The 19,977-nt window shown below is 32.0% G+C and overlaps 3 protein-coding genes across 5 annotated transcripts in view; all 3 read right to left on the minus strand.

The window, feature by feature from the left end:
* Window positions 1-730: 730 nt before the first annotated feature.
* Window positions 731-1,808, minus strand: LOC135127307 (venom allergen 5-like). The gene is made up of 6 exons (XM_064053751.1): window positions 1,727-1,808; window positions 1,433-1,551; window positions 1,266-1,344; window positions 1,058-1,212; window positions 846-943; window positions 731-785 (listed from the first exon to the last, which is right to left on the minus strand). Exons 1-6 carry the CDS (start codon window positions 1,806-1,808, stop codon window positions 749-751), a joined length of 570 nt encoding a protein of 189 aa, XP_063909821.1. The 3' UTR covers window positions 731-748.
* Window positions 1,809-14,060: 12,252 nt separating this feature from the next.
* LOC135126719 (venom allergen 3-like) lies at window positions 14,061-15,185 on the minus strand. 3 transcript variants are annotated; one of them, XM_064052824.1, is made up of 7 exons: window positions 15,042-15,185; window positions 14,872-14,990; window positions 14,747-14,825; window positions 14,547-14,698; window positions 14,381-14,484; window positions 14,233-14,326; window positions 14,061-14,171 (listed from the first exon to the last, which is right to left on the minus strand). In XM_064052824.1, the coding sequence occupies exons 1-6, from the start codon at window positions 15,124-15,126 to the stop codon at window positions 14,272-14,274; spliced, it is 594 nt and encodes a 197-aa protein (XP_063908894.1). In that variant the 5' UTR covers window positions 15,127-15,185; the 3' UTR covers window positions 14,061-14,171; window positions 14,233-14,271. The 3 variants fall into 3 exon arrangements, with proteins under 3 accessions (XP_063908894.1, XP_063908893.1, XP_063908895.1); XM_064052823.1 differs by having other exon boundaries at window positions 14,061-14,185; XM_064052825.1 differs by having other exon boundaries at window positions 14,061-14,185; window positions 14,229-14,326.
* Window positions 15,186-15,292: 107 nt separating this feature from the next.
* Window positions 15,293-19,977, minus strand: part of LOC135126715 (protein timeless homolog) — a 130,008-nt gene continuing 125,323 nt past the window's right edge. The window contains exon 19 of the mRNA XM_064052818.1: window positions 15,293-16,057. Coding sequence (XP_063908888.1) covers window positions 15,476-16,057 — 582 coding nt within the window. The 3' untranslated portion in view covers window positions 15,293-15,475. The remainder of the gene's footprint in view (window positions 16,058-19,977) is intronic.

Genomic DNA, 19,977 nt, shown 5'->3' on the forward strand with positions numbered 1-19,977 from the left:
AGTAAATCTGAATTCTCACATTTTACAAGTTGCGAAACACCAAAAAATCATTTACCATTAGAACTGTAATAACATTGAATTTTCTTGTAGCCCGGCAACTAACAAAACAAATTTTTCAGCAAAATTCGATACTAATGATATTAAAGCTTACACTTTTAAATTCGTGTTTAAAACGAACACGACTTGTATCGTGGCAATAAAAGACCAAAGCCAATCTTCCTTTTTTCCAAAATAAAATCGATTTAAAGAATTTTATAGCATTAGTTAATTTAGTTAATATTTATGGTATTTTAAAATGTTTATTAATTCTTCTCAAAAAAAAAAACTTAAATCAGGCCGAAAACATGTATAATAAAAGAAACATTTTAAGACTTATCTCTACTAGACCTAGTTTTTACCTATTCCAGTACGTAGTGATCATGCATCATTAAATGTTTTTATTTTTGATACGTTGTGGTACAAGATTTTAAAATGAATCTATTTTATTAAAAATGAACAGGATACATAAATTTTAGATTTTTCGCATATCGGATATAAAACAATTATAAACCACCCGTTTGCACTTCCGTATGGTACAGTAGGTATACATGCTATGTCGTCTTCCGAAAAAAAAATGAAATGAATGTTTAAACGCTCTTTCATGTACTACTTTTAATTTAAAATTACATACTACAATAATACATAAATCTAAATCTACTGGTATGGTATTTGTTCGTGTTAGTTATTTAAGCTATATTTTAAACAGATATTAAATTCTGTATGGCGGCTGTCCAATATAATTACCCCTATAAACAAAAATGTTATTAAAACAGTGAGTAATAAACTTCAAATAAAAGAAAACTTACGCAGGTCCGTAATTACATACGTACAGTTTTTCATGCCAGTAATTTTTACGATACCAGGTAAAACCACAGCCAACGAGATGTGTATCAGCCCAAACAACCTAAGAGAATGTAATAACTAGTGTAAATCACAACAGCCTCAGTTAATTATCCTATTTCGTTTGAAAACCGTTACATTTATTTTTGATTTACTTATATATTATGAACAGACTTACTTGTGTGTAATGTCCTGTCACTCCTTTAGAAACATTGGGATACCTAAAGTCCTTATGTTCGTCAAACCAGCGCTGAATCACTGCTTGCCACTCTTTATTGCCAGAAACGGCACTCGAACTCGTCCATCCCAAATTCTGACCTACAGAAAATCGTTCTACAAAGTCGAAAGTAATCATGGTTATTTAGCTTATTTATCTGGAAGCTTACGATCATATACTTTAACATGACTGAATTCGCATGTATTGGCAATTTTTTGAGCTTCTTTTGCTAATATATTATCCCATGTCTACAAAATCATTGATTTGTTTATTTAATATACAGGTATGATTTTCAAAACAATAAAGCTAAAAAGTAACTTGATTTTAGTTACCAACCATAACACGTAAATTTTTGCCTTGTGGTTGTCTCGGAACTTTCCCTTGAGAGATTAAAGAGCGCAGATAATTGTGCATGTCTACTATCGTTTGCTTGTCCGCCTGGCTTATTTGATTACCTGAAAGAATAAACTTATTTATAAATTTTTCCCTAATGAATGAGGTTTATTTCGGAAAAATAAAACTGATAAATGTTAATCTAAATAAAAGAAGTTGTTCACAATTGACTCGTCTAAAATGAACGTCAATATAGAAATGCGGTACTTAAGTGAAAAGTTTGTTAAACCTACTTACCATAAAGTTCACCACATGTGGCTTCGCACAGTGTAACCCCCGTACAAGCAACAATACCAGCAACTATAGCAAAGTAAATCATTTCAAATTTGCTACTCACAATGAGTGTTCCTCTTTTTATACGTTTACAGATTTTCCCGGTTTTCTGTAAAATCTTGAAACGCACAATTTACAAATAAACTATCTGAGTAAAATTACTGTTATTGTAGAACTTCCACTATTTTCTTAATGAATGATATCCGCACGCAAAAGTGAACCTTCATGTTCAGCGAAGTGCACATATTACAATAAACAAACTATGAGTTTATTTAAATTCAGACAAATTAAGTTTACACATTTCAGATAACGTGTAACAAATTATTTTTTACAATGGATAAAATTAAACAATGCTTCATTCATCTCGTACAGTAAAAATTTTCGATTTATAATTTTCATTTTTTCTTATTAAAAGGGCCAGTAACTTTGAGTATATATCTACGGTTAAATTTAATTTAATTTTTAACACTCTCTTCGGTATAACATTGTCGGGGACAGACAGAAAAGAGAGCGTCGAAAATTTGATAAAAGTGTCAGGAATATGTTTCAGTAGTTTTTCCATGACACCACTTCCGCCAAACCCTTTTCATAAATTTTTCGTGACCTTCTTAGCACTAACTCAGTTACTGATAATGTTCTAAAAAATATAACTACATTACTAAACCACGAAAAAATAAGTAGCATGTCACACTATAAATTTCAAACGAGATTTACTTAGTAAAATTTTGAGATGACCTTAGTCATCAAATTGAAATTTATTTAGAGAGAACTTTCCTGAAAGAGAGTCAGACAAATTCAGGTTTTTATATAAATTGTTGTAAAATTTGGTTCGGATAATTTAGCTTTTTATGATAAGTTTTATAAGTTAAAATGAAAATAAATTATTTGATTATTATTAAACTACAGATAAATAAGCATGCTAAACGTATGGTACAAAAGACTTTTGTGATAACGTCATCAATTTTTTAGCAAAAGAACCCATATAGAGGATAGGTAGAGTATAATATTAATTACAACAGAACTCTGTTCTTGGAATTTTAACGAAGCTGAGATAAGATGTTTTTGGTTCAATCGATAAAATAAACTGCTTAATTTATTATTTTATTACCTAAAACATTCTGAATAAGTCATTCTAAAAAATAATGGTGAATAGTTAAATCACAAGTGTATACTAAGATCACTTTAAAAACATACCGATCCGATAATATTTTACAACTTTAGTCAAAGAACCCAACCTGCAAAACTCTAAAACCATAAATTATGCAGGTACGACCGCCAAAGACCGTCGGCTTGGGGCAGCACAGAAAATTCTGTAGGCACGCGACAGGGTTTAGAAGTTTACAAGGACCCTACGGCGAAAAGCTGACTCAGCATTGCCAACCAAATAATCCTAATTATGTCATAAAATGTTATTACTAATCCTTTTAAAGTGATCTTAGTATAAACTCGTAATATTTGGTACAATTTAGCAAGGATTTATCTAGCAAAATTTTAAACTGACGTCATCAAGTTTTTGAAGGGGATAAGAACATAAACTCTGAGTTAGCGGTTTACCGTAAACATGTACATAATTAAAATATCTGTATGAATTCAGAACTGTCCTTTTTGTGGTTTCTAAGCTAAATTGGCTTTTTCTAAGTCGTAAATACAACGAAGCTTACGTCATTTCAAAATATTGAAATCCTGGGAAGGAAAAAAAAAGGCTGAATTAAGACGAATACGTAGGTATACTATCCTCAAAGATATTTGGCGTTTATGGCTTTGACGTTTAAAGTACTTTACAGCCGACCCTTCATAAAACTTAGTAAATGTAAACCATGCCACGTGCCAGGGACGGTCGAGACGCGAAGGACCGGACTCAGAGTAATTTTGTTTGTTAAAATTTTTAAAAATTATTGTCTTACATTAAATAGTGACAAATAAATAAAAAAAAATAATAACAGGCCATTTAATTAGTATTTTTGTAACAATTTATTTTTAAATACTTTTCGAAATATTGTAGCAAAAAATTTTGCCGGTGATCCCAAAAACATATATTTGTATAGTGAACCAAGAGCTATAAGGTTATATGGCCATCATAGAAGTAGTTGACGGCAAATAAATACCCCCTTTGTGTGGTTCGCACTAAGCTTACCGGTTGGCAATAAATCATCTTCTAAACATTTCTTGCTCATATTTAACAGGGCCGCCTTTCAAAGCGAGTGGTTATTTCGGAACCCTCAGCGGCTGCAGGTAGTAAAGAAATAGTGGAGTAGTGGAGTTTGATATTTAGTGAAACCCGCCCCTGAACGAAACCACAAGAGCCGGTCGAGCTGCAGTGGACACGTTATTTACGACCCTAAAACCTTTTCTATTGTAAACAACTTAACTTCGACACAATGGAATGATTTTATGATGGCCATATAATCTTATAGCTCTTGGTTTACTATAAGTAGAAATGCGGTTTGTAGCAGAAGCTACAAAACACAGTGCCTTCTTGAAGAATAAATTCAGGAAAAGATTTAATCTATAAATTAATTTGAGTTATCTTCGACATATTGACACACGTGTACTGTTTTAAATGCTTTCAAAGCAAACTCAAGTTGAAAAGTAACAGGATAACGTCTCAAACATACTTTTAATACACTTAAATAACGGAATTTCCGAAAATAATAAGGGACCGGATTTAAGTCGTTAACCACTTCCAAGAAATACTTCTCAAACAATATAATCCTTAATGCTTGTACCTACCTGGCTTCGGAGCGAATTTGATACAATTATTAGAAGTGTTACACACTCGAAAATTTGAGAAACAATATAAAATAGATGCTATGGCGCGAGATCGTGGATTTAGGGTGATTAGACTTCCGCCGTACCATTGTATATTTAACCCCATCGAACTAATCTGGTCGCAAATGAAAAATAATATAAGAAGGAATAATACGGCACCAAAATTTAGTAGTGCAACAATTGACATAATTACGGAAGAAGCTTCCAAAATAACTGCCGAAATGTGGGCCAATTGTGTACGACATTCCACAAAAGAAGAAGACCAGTACAGGGCACGGTTGATAACACCGTTAATTATTAATTTAGAAGAGTCGAGTGATGATGACAGTGACTATTTCGATCAATAAATAAGCAGTAGTAGTTAATAAGTAAATAGTTGTGCTGTAATAAAAAATGATTGAGTACAAAGTTACTTTGTTTTTACTTAAAATAAAAAACTCGAAAGGCGCAGTTGTCGGTAAATGCAAAACTCAGTCCTGCCCTGTGCTTTTACCAGAAAAGGTCTTTTCAGGTAGGTATCAGTGAGCGGGTTTAAAACATCCGGTTGTGACGGCCTATTGAATTATAATGGGAGTCAAATTGGTGTGAAGTCATAAACGCCAAATACGTTTGAGGATAGTATACTGTTAATAGTTTAACTGTAATTTTAATAATAACGACTCGATAAAACATAATTTTAAGTTGAGCGTGAAGTTGTTAAAATAAGATAAAACAAAATTCTTGTTGACTGAAATTAACAACTCAAGCGAGAGAAAGAAAAGAAAAGGCAACTCTAATTGTATATTTTGCTACTACCTTCGAGCATAGTGGAATTTAGAACATATGAATAGAAAAGGCTTTTGCACTTCTGATTTCCATTAGGACCAAAAATTAAATATTAACTTATAAAAAGAACCCAAGCTCTATATTTTTTAAGTACTATTATAATTAAATAAATTCACTCATTTACTTTTAATTATGAGCCAAATACAAATTGTATTGCATTTTATAAAATTTGACATTTATGAGCTATTCCATTTTACAAGAGAAAATAGTTATTTATGTTTGACTCAATCATAACGATGTCATTTATGACACTTCCAACTGTACATAATCGATCACTTTATTGAACTGTAAAGTAATTTGGACTGCAAGACAATTCATATGACAGTGACAACAGCAATGCCTACTGAAATTTATTAGTGATTTTTAAATGGAGATGAAAAAGTTGCAAAAAAAATTCTTCTGTTGAGTCAAACAAAAGTTGTGTATGTCACACGTACATAATGATTTTTATTGGACTTGCTCGCTTCGCTCGCTCGGCTATAAAAGGACGCGTCCAATAAATCTATGCATTATGTACTAGTAACATAAATAGCTATTCCTATTATGATATAAAATCTTAAAAGTGAGATTTTATTTTGTGGGTGTGGAAGCTTGAGGAACGAACGAAATAATTTCCCCAATCACACGAACAAAAAAATCATTTTAACATAAATATCATAGGTAAACGATTTTTTTATAAACATTGTAAAAAGCAATAAAAACTCTTAATTATTATTAATTTTTACAAACGATGGACAACACCGGTGCAAATGTGAACAAGTTCATAGAAACGGTCAGTTTGTTATTAGTTACAAATATATAAAACTTTTCACAAATGTTTGCAACTTTAAACTATCGTTGCCGAGTGTTAAAAGTAATTCGCTTTTAAAACCAGTGGCTTAAAGTGTTAGTTTTAGCATTACATGACAAACGTCAAAAAGCCTACTTATAGTAGTGTTCATCTAAAAAATAATTTTTAAACAAAATACATTAAGTACTTAATTTATCCACGTGGGGCAAAATATAATTGTTACAACCTTGAAAATGACTACTGCTATTAAACATTTTATTTTTCACTTTGTTTGTACCTACATTAATTGTTATATAAATTCATAGTTCGTGTGGAAGGTGTATTATATTTTCTTATACAATGCAACTAAATCAATATTGCAGCCTTGACATAAGAGCTGTAAAAGTTTCACATCTGAAGTCATAATTGCTTCAGAACTGTTCATCAGGATAATTTATTTTGCGATCTTCTTGGAAAGAAAACAGTGAAGGTACCTACCAATGGTGCGACGTGATATATCTAGAGAGAGAAAGTTGCAGTCATCAAAGCTTCTAACGCCATTAATATCATTAATAATAATAATAATAATAATAATTAATAGTCGAAATGACAAAAGACTTAATTGAACGCCGGTAATTTCCGAGTAAGTGGTGGATCCATAACAATAACAACATTAATAATAATAATTGTTAGATCGAATAGGAGCTAGATACATGTTTCCGACGCGCCATGTCGGCACTTCACTTCTGTGTCATCACTGTCATCCTCTCCTGGAGTGGGACAGAGGTGTCATTTATTAGATTGGCTAAATGCAGTTATGTAATTTTGTCCGTACAGAATGTTTCTTGTTTTTTAATTGTTTATTATCACACACCAAATCGGTCTATTAATATAATAATAATGTTTAAAAATTATTCCTATGTAAAAAAACCTGGACTAACTAATTTTCTAATGTGACAAGTTACACATCACAGTATGACACTGATAAAGAAATGCGGTAAATGTGTTGCGGTAAATGTATTTTTATACTTCCCGAGCCTAAGCGAAGGAAGTATTGTAATCGAGTCCGTCCGCCGACTATTTCCTTTTACGTTTTCACGACCTTTCATGACCCCTAGAGTACGAAGAAATGGGTATCCCATGTCCATGTGTCTGTCTGTTTTCCGCCTGTCCGGATTTTTATTAGACAGATAATCTCCGAAACTACTGAACCGATTGTAGTCAAATTTTATATGTGTATTGGGAATATCGTGTAAATGGTAAAACGCTAACTAAAATTTGGATAATTATCTGCCGCAACAATTTGATGGTGTCCGTTCGTTATAAATAAATAATACAATAAATAAATAAATAAATTATTTATTCCCAATAGGCTAATATACCTACACCCAATTACTGGCAACGTTGTAATTAAAACTGAAAACATTACATAATGTTAAAACTAAAAATTTAACTAAACTAAATAATCTATTAATTAATATTGTAGACTCCTACAAGTTTGCAACATTTGAAAAGAATTAATATTTATGTTATAATCTCCCGCTATCCCATCATATGTATAAATCACACATTAAATTAGCTGGAGATCTGCGTAGAACATTGATTCTATTCGCTGAACAATAAAATATATATACCTAGTACGCTGTCGCGAGTTCATTTTGGGTACCTTAAAATTTAGTTTACTAAGCAACTGGGGCATATCAACTTTACTATTCAGCATATTGAACAAAATATTGACGAGAGTAACAATTCGTCTTTTTTTTAACGAAACAAAATTAAATCTCTTTACGAGTAACAAATAACATTAACCCTCTTTCCGGATAGAATCTGTCTACACGAAAATATAAAAATTTGAGGAATTTGCGCTGTACCAACTCTAAATTATTAATACGGACATCATATTAGATACCATATATTTAATAATAAGAGCTCCATACTCTAAGCGTGATCTTGCCAAAGTAAAATCTAGCGTGCATAAAGTATGAACGTTACAAAATCACTAATATTTCTATAAAAAAAACCGTACATCTTATGGGCTAATTTGAAATCAAAAATTATTCCTAAGTCTGTGTAACTATCCTTAAAATAATTATAATAATAATATTCAGAACATTTTGTTCGATTGTGTCTTAATAAATAATTTTAATCCTGTCTTTTGGAGCGACAAACTCATTCAAATCAAACTGATTTCTACGTGACATTCTTCCGTTGTATAAATATAAACACATGAAATCCTTATTAAATTATTGCTGCGAGGTCATTTTTACTTATTGAGTGTAAACCACGGAAAGAATGGAGTTCATTGGGCGACTTGGTACTTTCATATTTGGTCGACATTTCATGATCCATAGACCGGGCCGTAGCCGGGGGGAGACCAGGTGATACTGAGCCTCCCCTAGAGAAATGTTTGCCATACCTAGATCTAGACAAGTTATAATTAACCAAATGTGAATTACAACATTGAAAATCTAAATAAAATGCAATGTTTTATTAATTTAATAAGCGGAAGTCGAAGCAGTGCAACCGAATCACATTATGATCTCGACAAGCGTTATCGCTATTTGTTTTAAATTACGAGTACTTAAAGATGCTTTTCAGTTCAGCTGCACCACTGCTACTACACATGGGGGATGTGATTAAATTGTTTCTATATTTTATTGATTAAATTTGAAAATGCAGTACCGTTGTTATTACTATTACGCTGCATCTATCCCAATTAATATATGTGTCTTTGCAAAAATATTAATGACGTCGTCACAAAATTTTATAATGGAACAAACTCAGTTGAAACAAACGCTTACCTTTACTTAGACATTACATGCATATCTTTATTGTAACGTATAAAGGTTATCACATAAAATAACATTCGCTAAATCAAACCTTTCAATTTTTCGAAATAGCTGGATTTAATGTATTGCATTTTATGCGCGAGGGAAGTTCTTTCGCAATAACCTTCAACTAATTTTTTGGAAATGCTTATACAGGATGACTCAAGAAAATTGGTGAATTAGTGAGTTTTAAAAGTTATCATAAGCATAGTAAGTTTTTTACCCAAATATATTTTTTGTTTATCCCCAAAAATTGATGACTTCATTTCAAAATTTTGCCGAATAAATCCTATCGAAAATGTGCAAAATATAATGAGTCTATGCGTGTGATTTATTATTGCATTGATATTTTTCAGAATTGCTTACACAGGGTAATTAAAAAAAAATGGTCTAAAGAGTTTAGACAGTACTTCCCTCGCTGTCGGAAACATGACGACTGCATGCCTATTATGTTTTTTCTCGCAGTCGATTTCAAAGAATTCGGTTTTGTAGTTCCTGAGTAAACCAATAAAATATATAAATGTATGCAATAATTATTTTTTTTAAGTCACCCGGTATATGCAAATTCAAAATATATTAATGGAATGATAAATTACAAGTACAGACTCATCATATTTTGCATATTCTAGATAGGATTTATTCGGCAAACTTTTGAGCTGACGTCATCAGTTTTTTGGAGAAGATAACCAAATATATTTTGACTAAAAATTTATTGTGCTCTTTATAACCTTAAAACATCTGCAAGATTTCAAAGCATTCGGTTTTGTAGTTCCTGATTAAATCAATAAAATTAATTTACGCATTGATTAATTTTTTTGGGTCACCCTGTATATGCAAATCCAAAAAATATGAATGGAGTGATAAATCACAAGTACAGACTCATATATTTTGTACAGTTTAGATAGGATTTATTCGGCAACCTTTCTTGCTGACGTCATCAATTTTTTGGAGGGGGTAAGCAAATATATTTTGACTAAACACTTATTATGCTCTTTATAACCTTAAAACATCTGCAAGATTTCAAAGCATTTGGTTTTGTGGTTCCTAATTAACTCAATAAAATAAATTCACGCATTCATTAATTTTTACTTCCCGAGCGTAAGCAAAGGAAGTATTGTAATGGAGTCCGTCGGCCGACTCTCTGCTTTTACGTTTTCTCGATCTTTCATGACCCCTACAAGACGAAGAAATAGGTCTCCCATTTCCGTCGGTCTGTCCGTCTGTCTGCTGTCCCCGATTTTTATTAGACAGATAATCTCCGAAAGTACTGGACCGACTGTTGTGAAATTTTGTACTTATATTAGGAATATCATGTAGATGGTAAAACGTAATACTAATAATAAGTGTTGCCTTTAATTTAATCAATAAAATAAATTGACTTCATTAATTTTTTTGAACCACCTCTTAAGAAAATCTAAAAAATATGAATGGAATGATAAATCACAAGTACAAACTCATCATATTTTTTGCATTTTAGATAGGATTTATTCAGCAAAATTTAAGGGTGACGTCAGAAATTTTTTAGGGGGGACGACCAAATACATTTTGATCAAAAATTTACCATGCTTATGATAATTTTAAAATATCTTCAAGATTTCGAAGCATTCGGTTTTGTAGTTCCTGAGTAAATCAGTAAAATAAATTTACGCTTTCATTTATTTTCTTGAATCACCCTGTATATGCAAATCCAAAAAATATGAATGGAGTGATAGATCACAAGTACAGACTGATCATATTTTGTACATTTTAGATATGATTTATTCGGCAAATTTTCGAGCTGACGTCATCAAGTTTTTGGAGGGGATAAGCAAATATATTTTGACTAAACATTTATTATGCTCTTTATAACCTTCAAACATCTGCAAGATGTCAGAGCATTCCGTTTTGTAGTTCCTGATTAAATCAATAAAATATATTTACGCATTCATTAATTTTTTTGAGTCACTCTGTATATGCAAATCCAAAAAATATGAATGGAGTGATAAATGACAAGTACAGGCTCATCATATTTTGTACATTTTAGATATGATTTATTCGGCAAACTTTCGAGCTGACGTCATCAAGTTTTTGGAGGGGATAAGTAAATATATTTTGACTAAACATTTATTATGCTCTTTATGACCTTAAAACATCTGCAAGATTTCAGAGCATTCGGTTTTGTAGTTCCTGATTAAATCAATAAAATATATTTACGCATTCATTAATTTTTTTGAGTCACCCTGTATATGCAAATCCAAAAAATATGAATGGAGTGATAGATCACAAGTACAGACTCATCATATTTTGTACATTTTAGATATGATTTATTCCACAAACTTTTGAGCTGACGTCATCAAGTTTTTGGAGGGGGTAAGCAAATATTTTTTGACTAAAGCTTTATGATGCTCTTTATAGCCTTAAAACATCTGCAACATTTCAAAGCATTCTGGTTAGCAGATTAAAAATTAAATTTCAAAATGTTGTTTTATAATTTTGATTTTTTTTCCAAAAATCTGGACGTTTCGGGTGAAAAGTCGATTCGGAGTTGTAAACTACATGTGTAGGACTATGTTATTTTATACAATTGAAAACCCATTTACTATGTACAATTTTGAAGTGACGTCATCGCATTAGTGGTGGGGATGATTAGACAAATTTTGGTTAGCGTTTTACCATCTACATGATATTCTTAATATAAGTACAAAATTTCACGACAATCGGTCGAGTACTTTCGGAGATTATCTGTCTAATAAAAATCCGGGGGCAGACGGACAGACGGACAGACGGACGGACAGACGGACGGACGGACAGACGGACAGACAGACGGAAATGGGTGACCTATTTCTTCGTCTTCTAGGGGTCATGAAAGATCGAGAAAACGTAAAAGTAGAGAGTCGGCCGACGGACTCGATTACAATACTTCCTTTGCTTACGCTCGGGAAGTAAAAGAGAATCAAGTCTGATAAATGGTCACGGCATAAATGTTAATGTTCGTCAATTTTAAGTTTGACTATGTTTGTTAAGTTGTTTTATTTATTTTACTTATTTACGTATTCTATTTGTATATTGAATGTTTAATGTGTGTAGGTATGAGTTAGAATCGTATTAGTATCAGGGTTAGCCTGCACTCTAACTTTTTGTACGTTGCTCTAGTTGCGCAATAAACTTATTCTTATTCTTATATTTTGTGCATTTTAGATAGGGTTTATTCAGCAAAATTTTGTAGTGACGTCATAAATTTTTTAGGGGGGAGGACCAAATACATTTTGATCAAAAAGTTACTATGCTTATGATAATTGCAAAACATCTTCAAAATTTCAAAGCATTCGGTTTTGTAGTTCCTGAGTAAATCAGTAAAATAAATGTACGCATTCATTAATTTTTTTGAGTTACCCTGTATATGCAAATCCAAAAAATATGAATGGAGTGATAGATCACAAGTACAGACTCATCATATTTTGTACATTTTAGATACATAGTTCGGCAAACTTTTGAGCTGATGTCATCAAGTTTTTGGAGGGGATAACCAAATATATTTTGACTAAAGATTTATGATGCTCTTTATAGCCTTAAAACATCTGCAACATTTCAAAGCATTCTGGTTAGCAGATTCAAAATTAAATTTCAAAATGTTGTTTTATAATTTTGATTTTTTTTCCAAAAATGTGGACGTTTCGGGTGAAAACTCAATTCGGAGTTGTAAACTACATGTGTAGGACTATGTTATTTTATACAATTTAAAACCCATTTACTATGTACAATTTTGAAGTGACGTCATCGCATTAGTGGTGGGGATGATTAGACAAGTTTTGGTTAGCGTTTTACCATCTACATGATATTCCTAATATAAGTACAAAATTTCACAACAATCGGTCCAGTACTTTCGGAGATTATCTGTCTAATAAAAATCCGGGACGGCAGACAGACCTTACAGACAGACGGAAATGGCAGATCTATTTCTTTGTCTTCTAGGGGTCATGAAAGATCGAGAAAACGTAAAAGTAGAGAGTCGGCCGATGGACTCGATTACAATACTTTCTTTGCTTACGCTCGGGAAGTAAAAAATGAATGAGGTCAGGTCAGGTGAGGTCGATACTGTTTACTACAATACTGCAATAATGTTACTATTAGTATAGCACTGTAAAGTTTGTCCAAAATTATAAGAATTTTATGGACTCCCAACGTTAATTCGTTTTACAGCCCAGGCGTCAATTCTATTGTACAGGTAAAGAGCCTGTCAGGGGAAAGCCGATATTTTCTGTACCTGACTTCGCCCCGCTCTTCAGCTGTACAATAAAATTGACAACAGGGCTGTAAAACGAATTAACTTTGGGAGTCCATAAAATTCTTATAATTCTAGACAAACTTTACCTGGACAAACTGATTATACGTGTCCTTGCAAAAATGTTGATGACGAGATCACAAAATTTTGTAAAGAAAAAACTCATTTGAAACACACGCGTAGCAAGCTTCTTTACTTTTACTTGAACATTACATACATATATTTATTTTAACTTCTAGGAGTTCTCAAAAAACATAAATTCGCAAAATCAAATTTCATAATGTTTTGAAAAAACTGGATATGTTTTATTATTATACTCTTGGGGTCAGGGAAGTTCTGTCGACATAACCTTCGATCATTTTTCTAAATATGGTACTATATATGCATGAGCAAAAGTTAAAAAAAGCGTTTGTTAAATATTAAGTATAGCGTTTATTATTTTCTACGGGAATATGCAGGACACATAAAACTTTTTTGTTTAGTTGAAAGCATAATTTATGAAAATTCCGGCTAAATAATAACATTAGACCATTTTTTTTATTATTAATAATCGAAACAAATATTATACAATGAATAGAAGAAGCTACCGGTTCATTCAATAATTGCATTATTTGAATAAACGCATCTGCCTGCATATGACATGTTTATTCTGCTGAAGTTTTCACGCAAAATTCACATGTGTGAAGCTGGTACATTTCAGTGCAGTACTGTCACAAACTGAAAAAAATCTTTCGAGTGAAATATGAGTTCCTTGGATAGAGTAGTGTTATTTTAATACTATTCTAATTATTTTTCACTTAAAAATGTATCACTTGCAAAACATCATAGACAAATCGAAAAAACAAATAGCTAAATACCGTTATTTTATTTATACAAGATTACAAAGTGTACTGAATACTACAAAAGTGTTAGACTACATCCAGGAAGCTATGTGATCATCCTTGGTATTCTAAATATCTAAAAAAAAAACTCTACAACAATTATTTAAAATATGCTATATATTGGCGACCTTACTCACTTCGTTTAATTTTATACATGCGCTTAGATTCATGCATAACTAATTTTCATGTCTTGACCAAGGTTTGTACGGCGCGTACCCTTGAACATTACCCCTAAAAATGACGATTCTGCCATTAATTAGTAATTATAAAATGTGTAAAGCATACGCTGGTCCATAATTGCACACAAGTAATTTCTGGTATTTAAATTTTCCACCTGCTTTGTAGAACGTATATCCACAGCCAACATACTTAGTATTCGCCCAGACTACCTTCAAGAGTAACAGTAATCATTGAAATAACAAATCGAAAATAATAAAAAAATAAATTTTACTTGAGTATAATGTCCACTCTCTTTTGTATAATGAGGATAAGTATATAATTCGTGTTCATTAAACCATGCATAAATAGCTTCTGTTACATTTATACCCTTGATATGGTCTGTAGATGATAACTTAAACAGATTCTGTCCGACAGCCCATCGCACTAAAAATTCTCCGTTAACATTTACTTATTTACATGCACGATCATTACCATCCTTCACAGGCACATGTTTAAATTTACATGTATCGGCAATTTTTTGTGCTTGTTTTGCTAAACGCGCATCCCACTTCTAAAAATTACTATTATTTGTGCAGTTAGGGATGATATTTACTTACCAAACGCTTCATTTTGGCAGCCCTGGGCTGTTCCTTAACTTGACCCTTTTCAAGAGATTTACGTAAACTGTTATGTGTTTTTACTATTAGCGATCTTTCTGCTTGAGTAAACTTTCTTTCTGAAAAGACGCTAGATTTATCTACTTATTTAACTATTGAATGCTGTTCACCTATTGTTTTCTTTTTGCAACCAGAGGATGCACATATAACAATAAAAGCACAAGCAAGCAATGCAATAAAAACTGCTTTCATCATGATATAATTACTATGTTGACTTGTGTTAGTGCGAAATCACTACTAATCGTATTATGGAAATGAAAGAGATATTTTTGAAATAGACAGATAAGGAAAGTAAAGATAAAGAAACATAATGAGCCGATCTTTGCGATAGTTGGTAGGTACTTTTAAAAAGAAAATACACCTATATAAACTTTTTTAGTCTCATTGTAGACGCTTTGATCTGCGAAAAGTAAAACTGGGAAACAACTAGGTCATCTTAATCAGTTCTGGGAGAGCAAAGTAAAGATAACTGAAATATTAGACACCCAAAAAGCCAATGCTAAGTTCACTTTATTATCAATAAAAAAGACAAACATTGTATTATCTAATCTTCGTCGCTTGAAATTACTCTACTTCGTTTTGGCGCCGGTTCTTCAGAGTGTGATTCAGCCTGACGTTTATCCTTCTCTTGATTTTCGTCGTTATCATCATCACTTGCATCATCAATGAGTCTTCTGCTCGGAGTCTTCAATTTATTTACGCGAAGAATTGCGTCTGTGGTTTCTTCATCGCTGTCTACTATATTTCTCACTCTACGTACCGTCGGAGTATTTTCTTCTTCATCGTCACTATCGATAATTTTTCTGAGGCCACTTTTGTTTACAATCTGCGAAGTGGTTGCAAGGATATTTTCATTTTCCAGTTCTGCAGTTATGTCCCTGTTCGATGAAGAAATTTCGATACTGTCGGTATCATCATCGCTATCTATAATATTTAATAACCGACTATTTTTTGGAGTTGTATTTCTGTGTTCATGAATAATATCTATTTCATCTGTTTCCCTTATTGCTGGTTCTGAATTTTCGCTAGGGGAAACTGTAAGCGTTTTGTCTAGTGCTTGTTGCAGCAAATCAATATATTTTTGGATAGTGTCTACTGGTATGTCTGGGATTCTCCAGTATGTTTCCTGAAAATAAAGCCAAGTGAAAGGGTGTTTTAATTACTATATATACATATATATATATATATATTAGGGTGATTCAAAAAAAAAAAATAATTTTTTTTTTCGTGTCAAAGAGGTTCAAAAGTTTCTTTTCAACGTAAAAAAATACCAGTTAAAAGTTGAGCTCTTAATATTAATATTAAGACCGTCCGCATCGCGTTTTTCTATTTCCCATAAGAATAACATGGGAAAATTTTTGTTTGCACCTTCTGATTTTTATTGCTAGCCCGTCGTGTGTCGTGAAAAAAATTCAATCACATATTTTTATAGAGAATTGAACGCTCTACAAAAAGTGTCTCCTATGATTTTGCGAGAAACCTGACTATGATTTTTTAACCCACTGATGCTGAAAATGTTCGGAAAGAGTTTTACTGGCCTTATTATAGCATAAAATTATAAACAATTACTGTTTAAAAAACTAAATTTAAAATGTGTATAAATTTTTGTGGTGATTTATTCCAATAAGACCATCAAATTTATTGTAATGCATCAAAAACGTCAAAATTTGGATAAATTTAACTTTAGCCTAAAATAACTCTTCAACTATCAGGTTTCTCGCACAATCATAGGAGACACTTTTTGTAGAGCGTTCAATTCTCTATAAAAATATGTGATTGAATTTTTTTCACGACACACGACGGGCTAGCAATAAAAATCAGAAGGTGCAAACAAAAATTTTCCCATGTTATTCTTATGGGAAATAGAAAAACGCGATGCGGACGGTCTTAATATTAATATTAAGAGCTCAAATTTTAACTGGTATTTTTTTACGTTGAAAAGAAACTTTTGAACCTCTTTGCACGAAAAAAAAAATTATTTTTTTTTTTTTGAATCACCCTAATATATATATATATATATATATATATGTTAATGATAACTTTCGACCTCAAATTCTCTCACGTATATATACTTTTGGGCTCAAATTGGAAGTTTCGGCCTCGCCGTAGCTTTTGAGGCCGAAGTGACTCACACATTCAACGTAACATTTGGACTCACGCATATCCAGTGACATCTTTTAACAGTAATTTTAACAATTTTGGTTTGAGAAAAGATTGTTAAGTATAAAAGTTGGTTGCATAGATGATTTACTTAACAAAGCTAATATTATGACTAGGTTTTATATAAATGCGGGAAGTTGTTTGAAGGTAGTAATTTCCAGAAGAATGTTGGAAATTTATCTAAAATTAAAGAAAATATAAAGCAACTGAAAACAATTGGACAGTAGAAGAGCCAAAAATTCAGAAAGAAGTTAGAGAGTAAGAAAGAAAAAAAAAAGATACACAACAGCTATAGAATGTAAGAAACGGAAAGTTGAGGACATGGAATGAAGACAGGGAAATTTGGATGAAAAATTTTACAAAGAGAGTTGGAATTAACTGAGCAAGGAAGCATAAAGAGAAGGGGTGGTAATTATAAAAAAAATAGAGAGGGAATGGAAAAGAAAAGCGGGGAGGACAAATGGGGTTTAAAATTGCTTGTTTGAAATATTGCATTATTAAGAAAAATAAACAGAATTTATTTAATGAGTACATAAAATTTTGATTTTGTGTGATTAACAGAAACATGGATACTAAAGAGTAAGGGGAATAAATTGAACAAGGAAAAAGGAAAAGTTGAGGGTGAAGCAAGTGGGGGATCCATAACAGGGGTGACAAAAGATATAAAACAAATCGAAGAGCGGGTAATAGAAGTGGAACGCATAGTGGAAAGAAAGATAAAAGAAAAAAAGAATTTGCATATTGTATTGCATTGGAATTACCAAAAATTTGAAGAAAAAAATTTAACAAAAAATTGAAGAGTCTAACGAAGAATTTCTTCTGATAGGAGATGGTTTTAACGCCAAAATAGGCAACAAAAGCAGGGAATATAGCGGAGAACGCACAGAAAAATCTAAAGATAAAATTTTAAATAAAGACAGAAAATTTCTATGGAAATTAATTGAAGAAAGAGTTTGGTAGTCTTGAATGGGGTGAAGGAGGGGGATGAAGATAAAGAATTTACCTGTATATGTAACCCAGTAGCTGATGAAGAAGCCGAAACATTTAAATTAGGAGAAAGAATTGATTCCGACCACATGCTATAAGAAGTAAAATTGAGGGATAGAAGTAGAAAAGTCGGAGTCACAAATAAGGAAGTAGATAAAAAGGAGAAGGGAACTGAGCATTATAAAAGATGTTGGAAATTGAATTCAAAAGAAGTAAGCTAAAATAATATAGAAGAATTAAAAATAACAACTGAAAAAGCAGCAATAAGAAAAGCATTTATAACGAAGAAATCAGAAAAGAGAAACAAATGGCGGGTTAATAGATGCAGAGATTTAAAAACATAAGAAAGAAAATGTTTACGAAGGTGTAAAAAGGGAAAGATAAAAAAGAAGAGTACTGTCCAGCAAGAAATAATAACAGGTCGGTGTGAATAAAAAAAAGAAGAGATTCCGAAAGAAGAAATAAAATAAAAGCCATAAAATCAGAGCAAGAACCAAAATAAGGAAAAACAAAAACATGATCAGTGAAGAAATGCTAATAATACAATGGAAGTACCATTTCATGAAACTAATGAGTGGAAATGAGAGTACTGTAGCGCAAAAGAGTTAAACCGAGAATGCTGAGAGAGAAAGAATGGCCGAACATTACAGTGGAAAAAATATGGAAACAAGTTGGAGGGTCGAAAAGAGGGAAAAGACCAGGGAGGAATGGATTGGTAAATGATGTATGGACGTTTAGAACGGATGATTTGATTGAAAGACTGTGTGAAATAATGAATGAGATGTGGAAAAGTAAAGGTCTCCTCGAAAGTGGCAACAAGGACAAATATGTCCAATGGCGAGTATAAAGGAACCTAGGTACAATGGGGGTTATACTCGTCTAAAGATAATATCAGAAACAACGCCAAGGTACCTAGAGAGAGAAAGAACGAAGGAGAAAAAGTAATTGCTAGACAGAGGGGTGGACATGAAGAAAGAAACAATAACTTTTGCTTAAGCGAAAGCAGAAGAATATATAGGATGTGTGGAGAAGTGCAAGAGACTTTCGAATACATGCTACAAGACTAGAGCGAAATTAAAGAAAAAAGGAAAGTATAACAGAAATATTGAATGAAGATGGAAGAGAAGCAGGGTGGATGAAAGGAGTGGAAAAGAGCGGAGTAAGGCTGGAGCAAAGGGGATGCGATAAAAGAAGTAAATTGTAAAATCCTTGATTGTTGACCATTATTATTGCTATATCACACCAAAATAGTATAAATAAAAATAAATAATTGGCAGAGTGGTGAACTATCTAGCCTAAAATTATTTTCATCTTTTGTACAATTCGGCCTCACAGAATCGTAGAAAACAACTTTCAAACTTACAACCCAAGCTAAAATTAACTTAATAGCAGTTATTTTAATAACAAATAAGAGAAATAAACCTACAAGAAAAAGTCATAATTGTGTTATTAATTATGAAGTAACTATTAAAAAAATCTAAAGATTGTGATGCCAAAAGTTACTTTAAATCAAATAATGGCTTTCATCCATTGAAACTTTTGGCCTCATAATTACATGACGAATAACTTTCGGACTCATGTGCTAACATACATTAAAGTAGAAGGTACATGAATAAATCTAAAATCGGAAACCCAAAATTTGGTCAAATCGAGGCAGTAAAATTCATGTGAATCAATATTCGGTGCTATATATTCAGGCACACCCCCAAGTGTAAATATTCAGATTTTTTCCATAATACGAAACATTTTGTATGAAGTTAAAACAAAATTAGACTGTGAATGGTAGAAGTATCTGTAGACGCATTCATAAAAATATTTTTTATTCAAAGATAAAGTGATAATTTACATTTTTTAAATACTTGCTACTTAGCCAAATATAAAGGACGACAGGTCCAAAGT

Source organism: Zophobas morio, unplaced genomic scaffold (assembly GCF_036711695.1).
Source record: "Zophobas morio isolate AGI-343-1 ecotype UQ-CSIRO unplaced genomic scaffold, CSIRO_AGI_Zmor_V1 ptg000011l, whole genome shotgun sequence".
Lineage (NCBI taxonomy): Eukaryota > Metazoa > Arthropoda > Insecta > Coleoptera > Tenebrionidae > Zophobas > Zophobas morio.

Excerpts from the sequence above, each read along its gene's own strand:
- LOC135127307 (XM_064053751.1), bottom strand. The coding sequence starts at position 1,808 with ATGATTTACTTTGCTATAGTTGCTGGTATTGTTGCTTGTACGGGGGTT. Across the intron at positions 1,552-1,726 it reads CACATGTGGTGAACTTTATG|GTAATCAAATAAGCCAGGCG; the intron begins GTAAGTAGGTTT and ends TTATTCTTTCAG. Across the intron at positions 1,345-1,432 it reads GCAAAAATTTACGTGTTATG|ACATGGGATAATATATTAGC; the intron begins GTTGGTAACTAA and ends ATGATTTTGTAG.
- LOC135126719 (XM_064052824.1), bottom strand. The coding sequence starts at position 15,126 with ATGATGAAAGCAGTTTTTATTGCATTGCTTGCTTGTGCTTTTATTGTT. Across the intron at positions 14,826-14,871 it reads CTGCCAAAATGAAGCGTTTG|AAGTGGGATGCGCGTTTAGC; the intron begins GTAAGTAAATAT and ends AGTAATTTTTAG. Across the intron at positions 14,699-14,746 it reads ACATGTGCCTGTGAAGGATG|TGCGATGGGCTGTCGGACAG; the intron begins GTAATGATCGTG and ends GAGAATTTTTAG.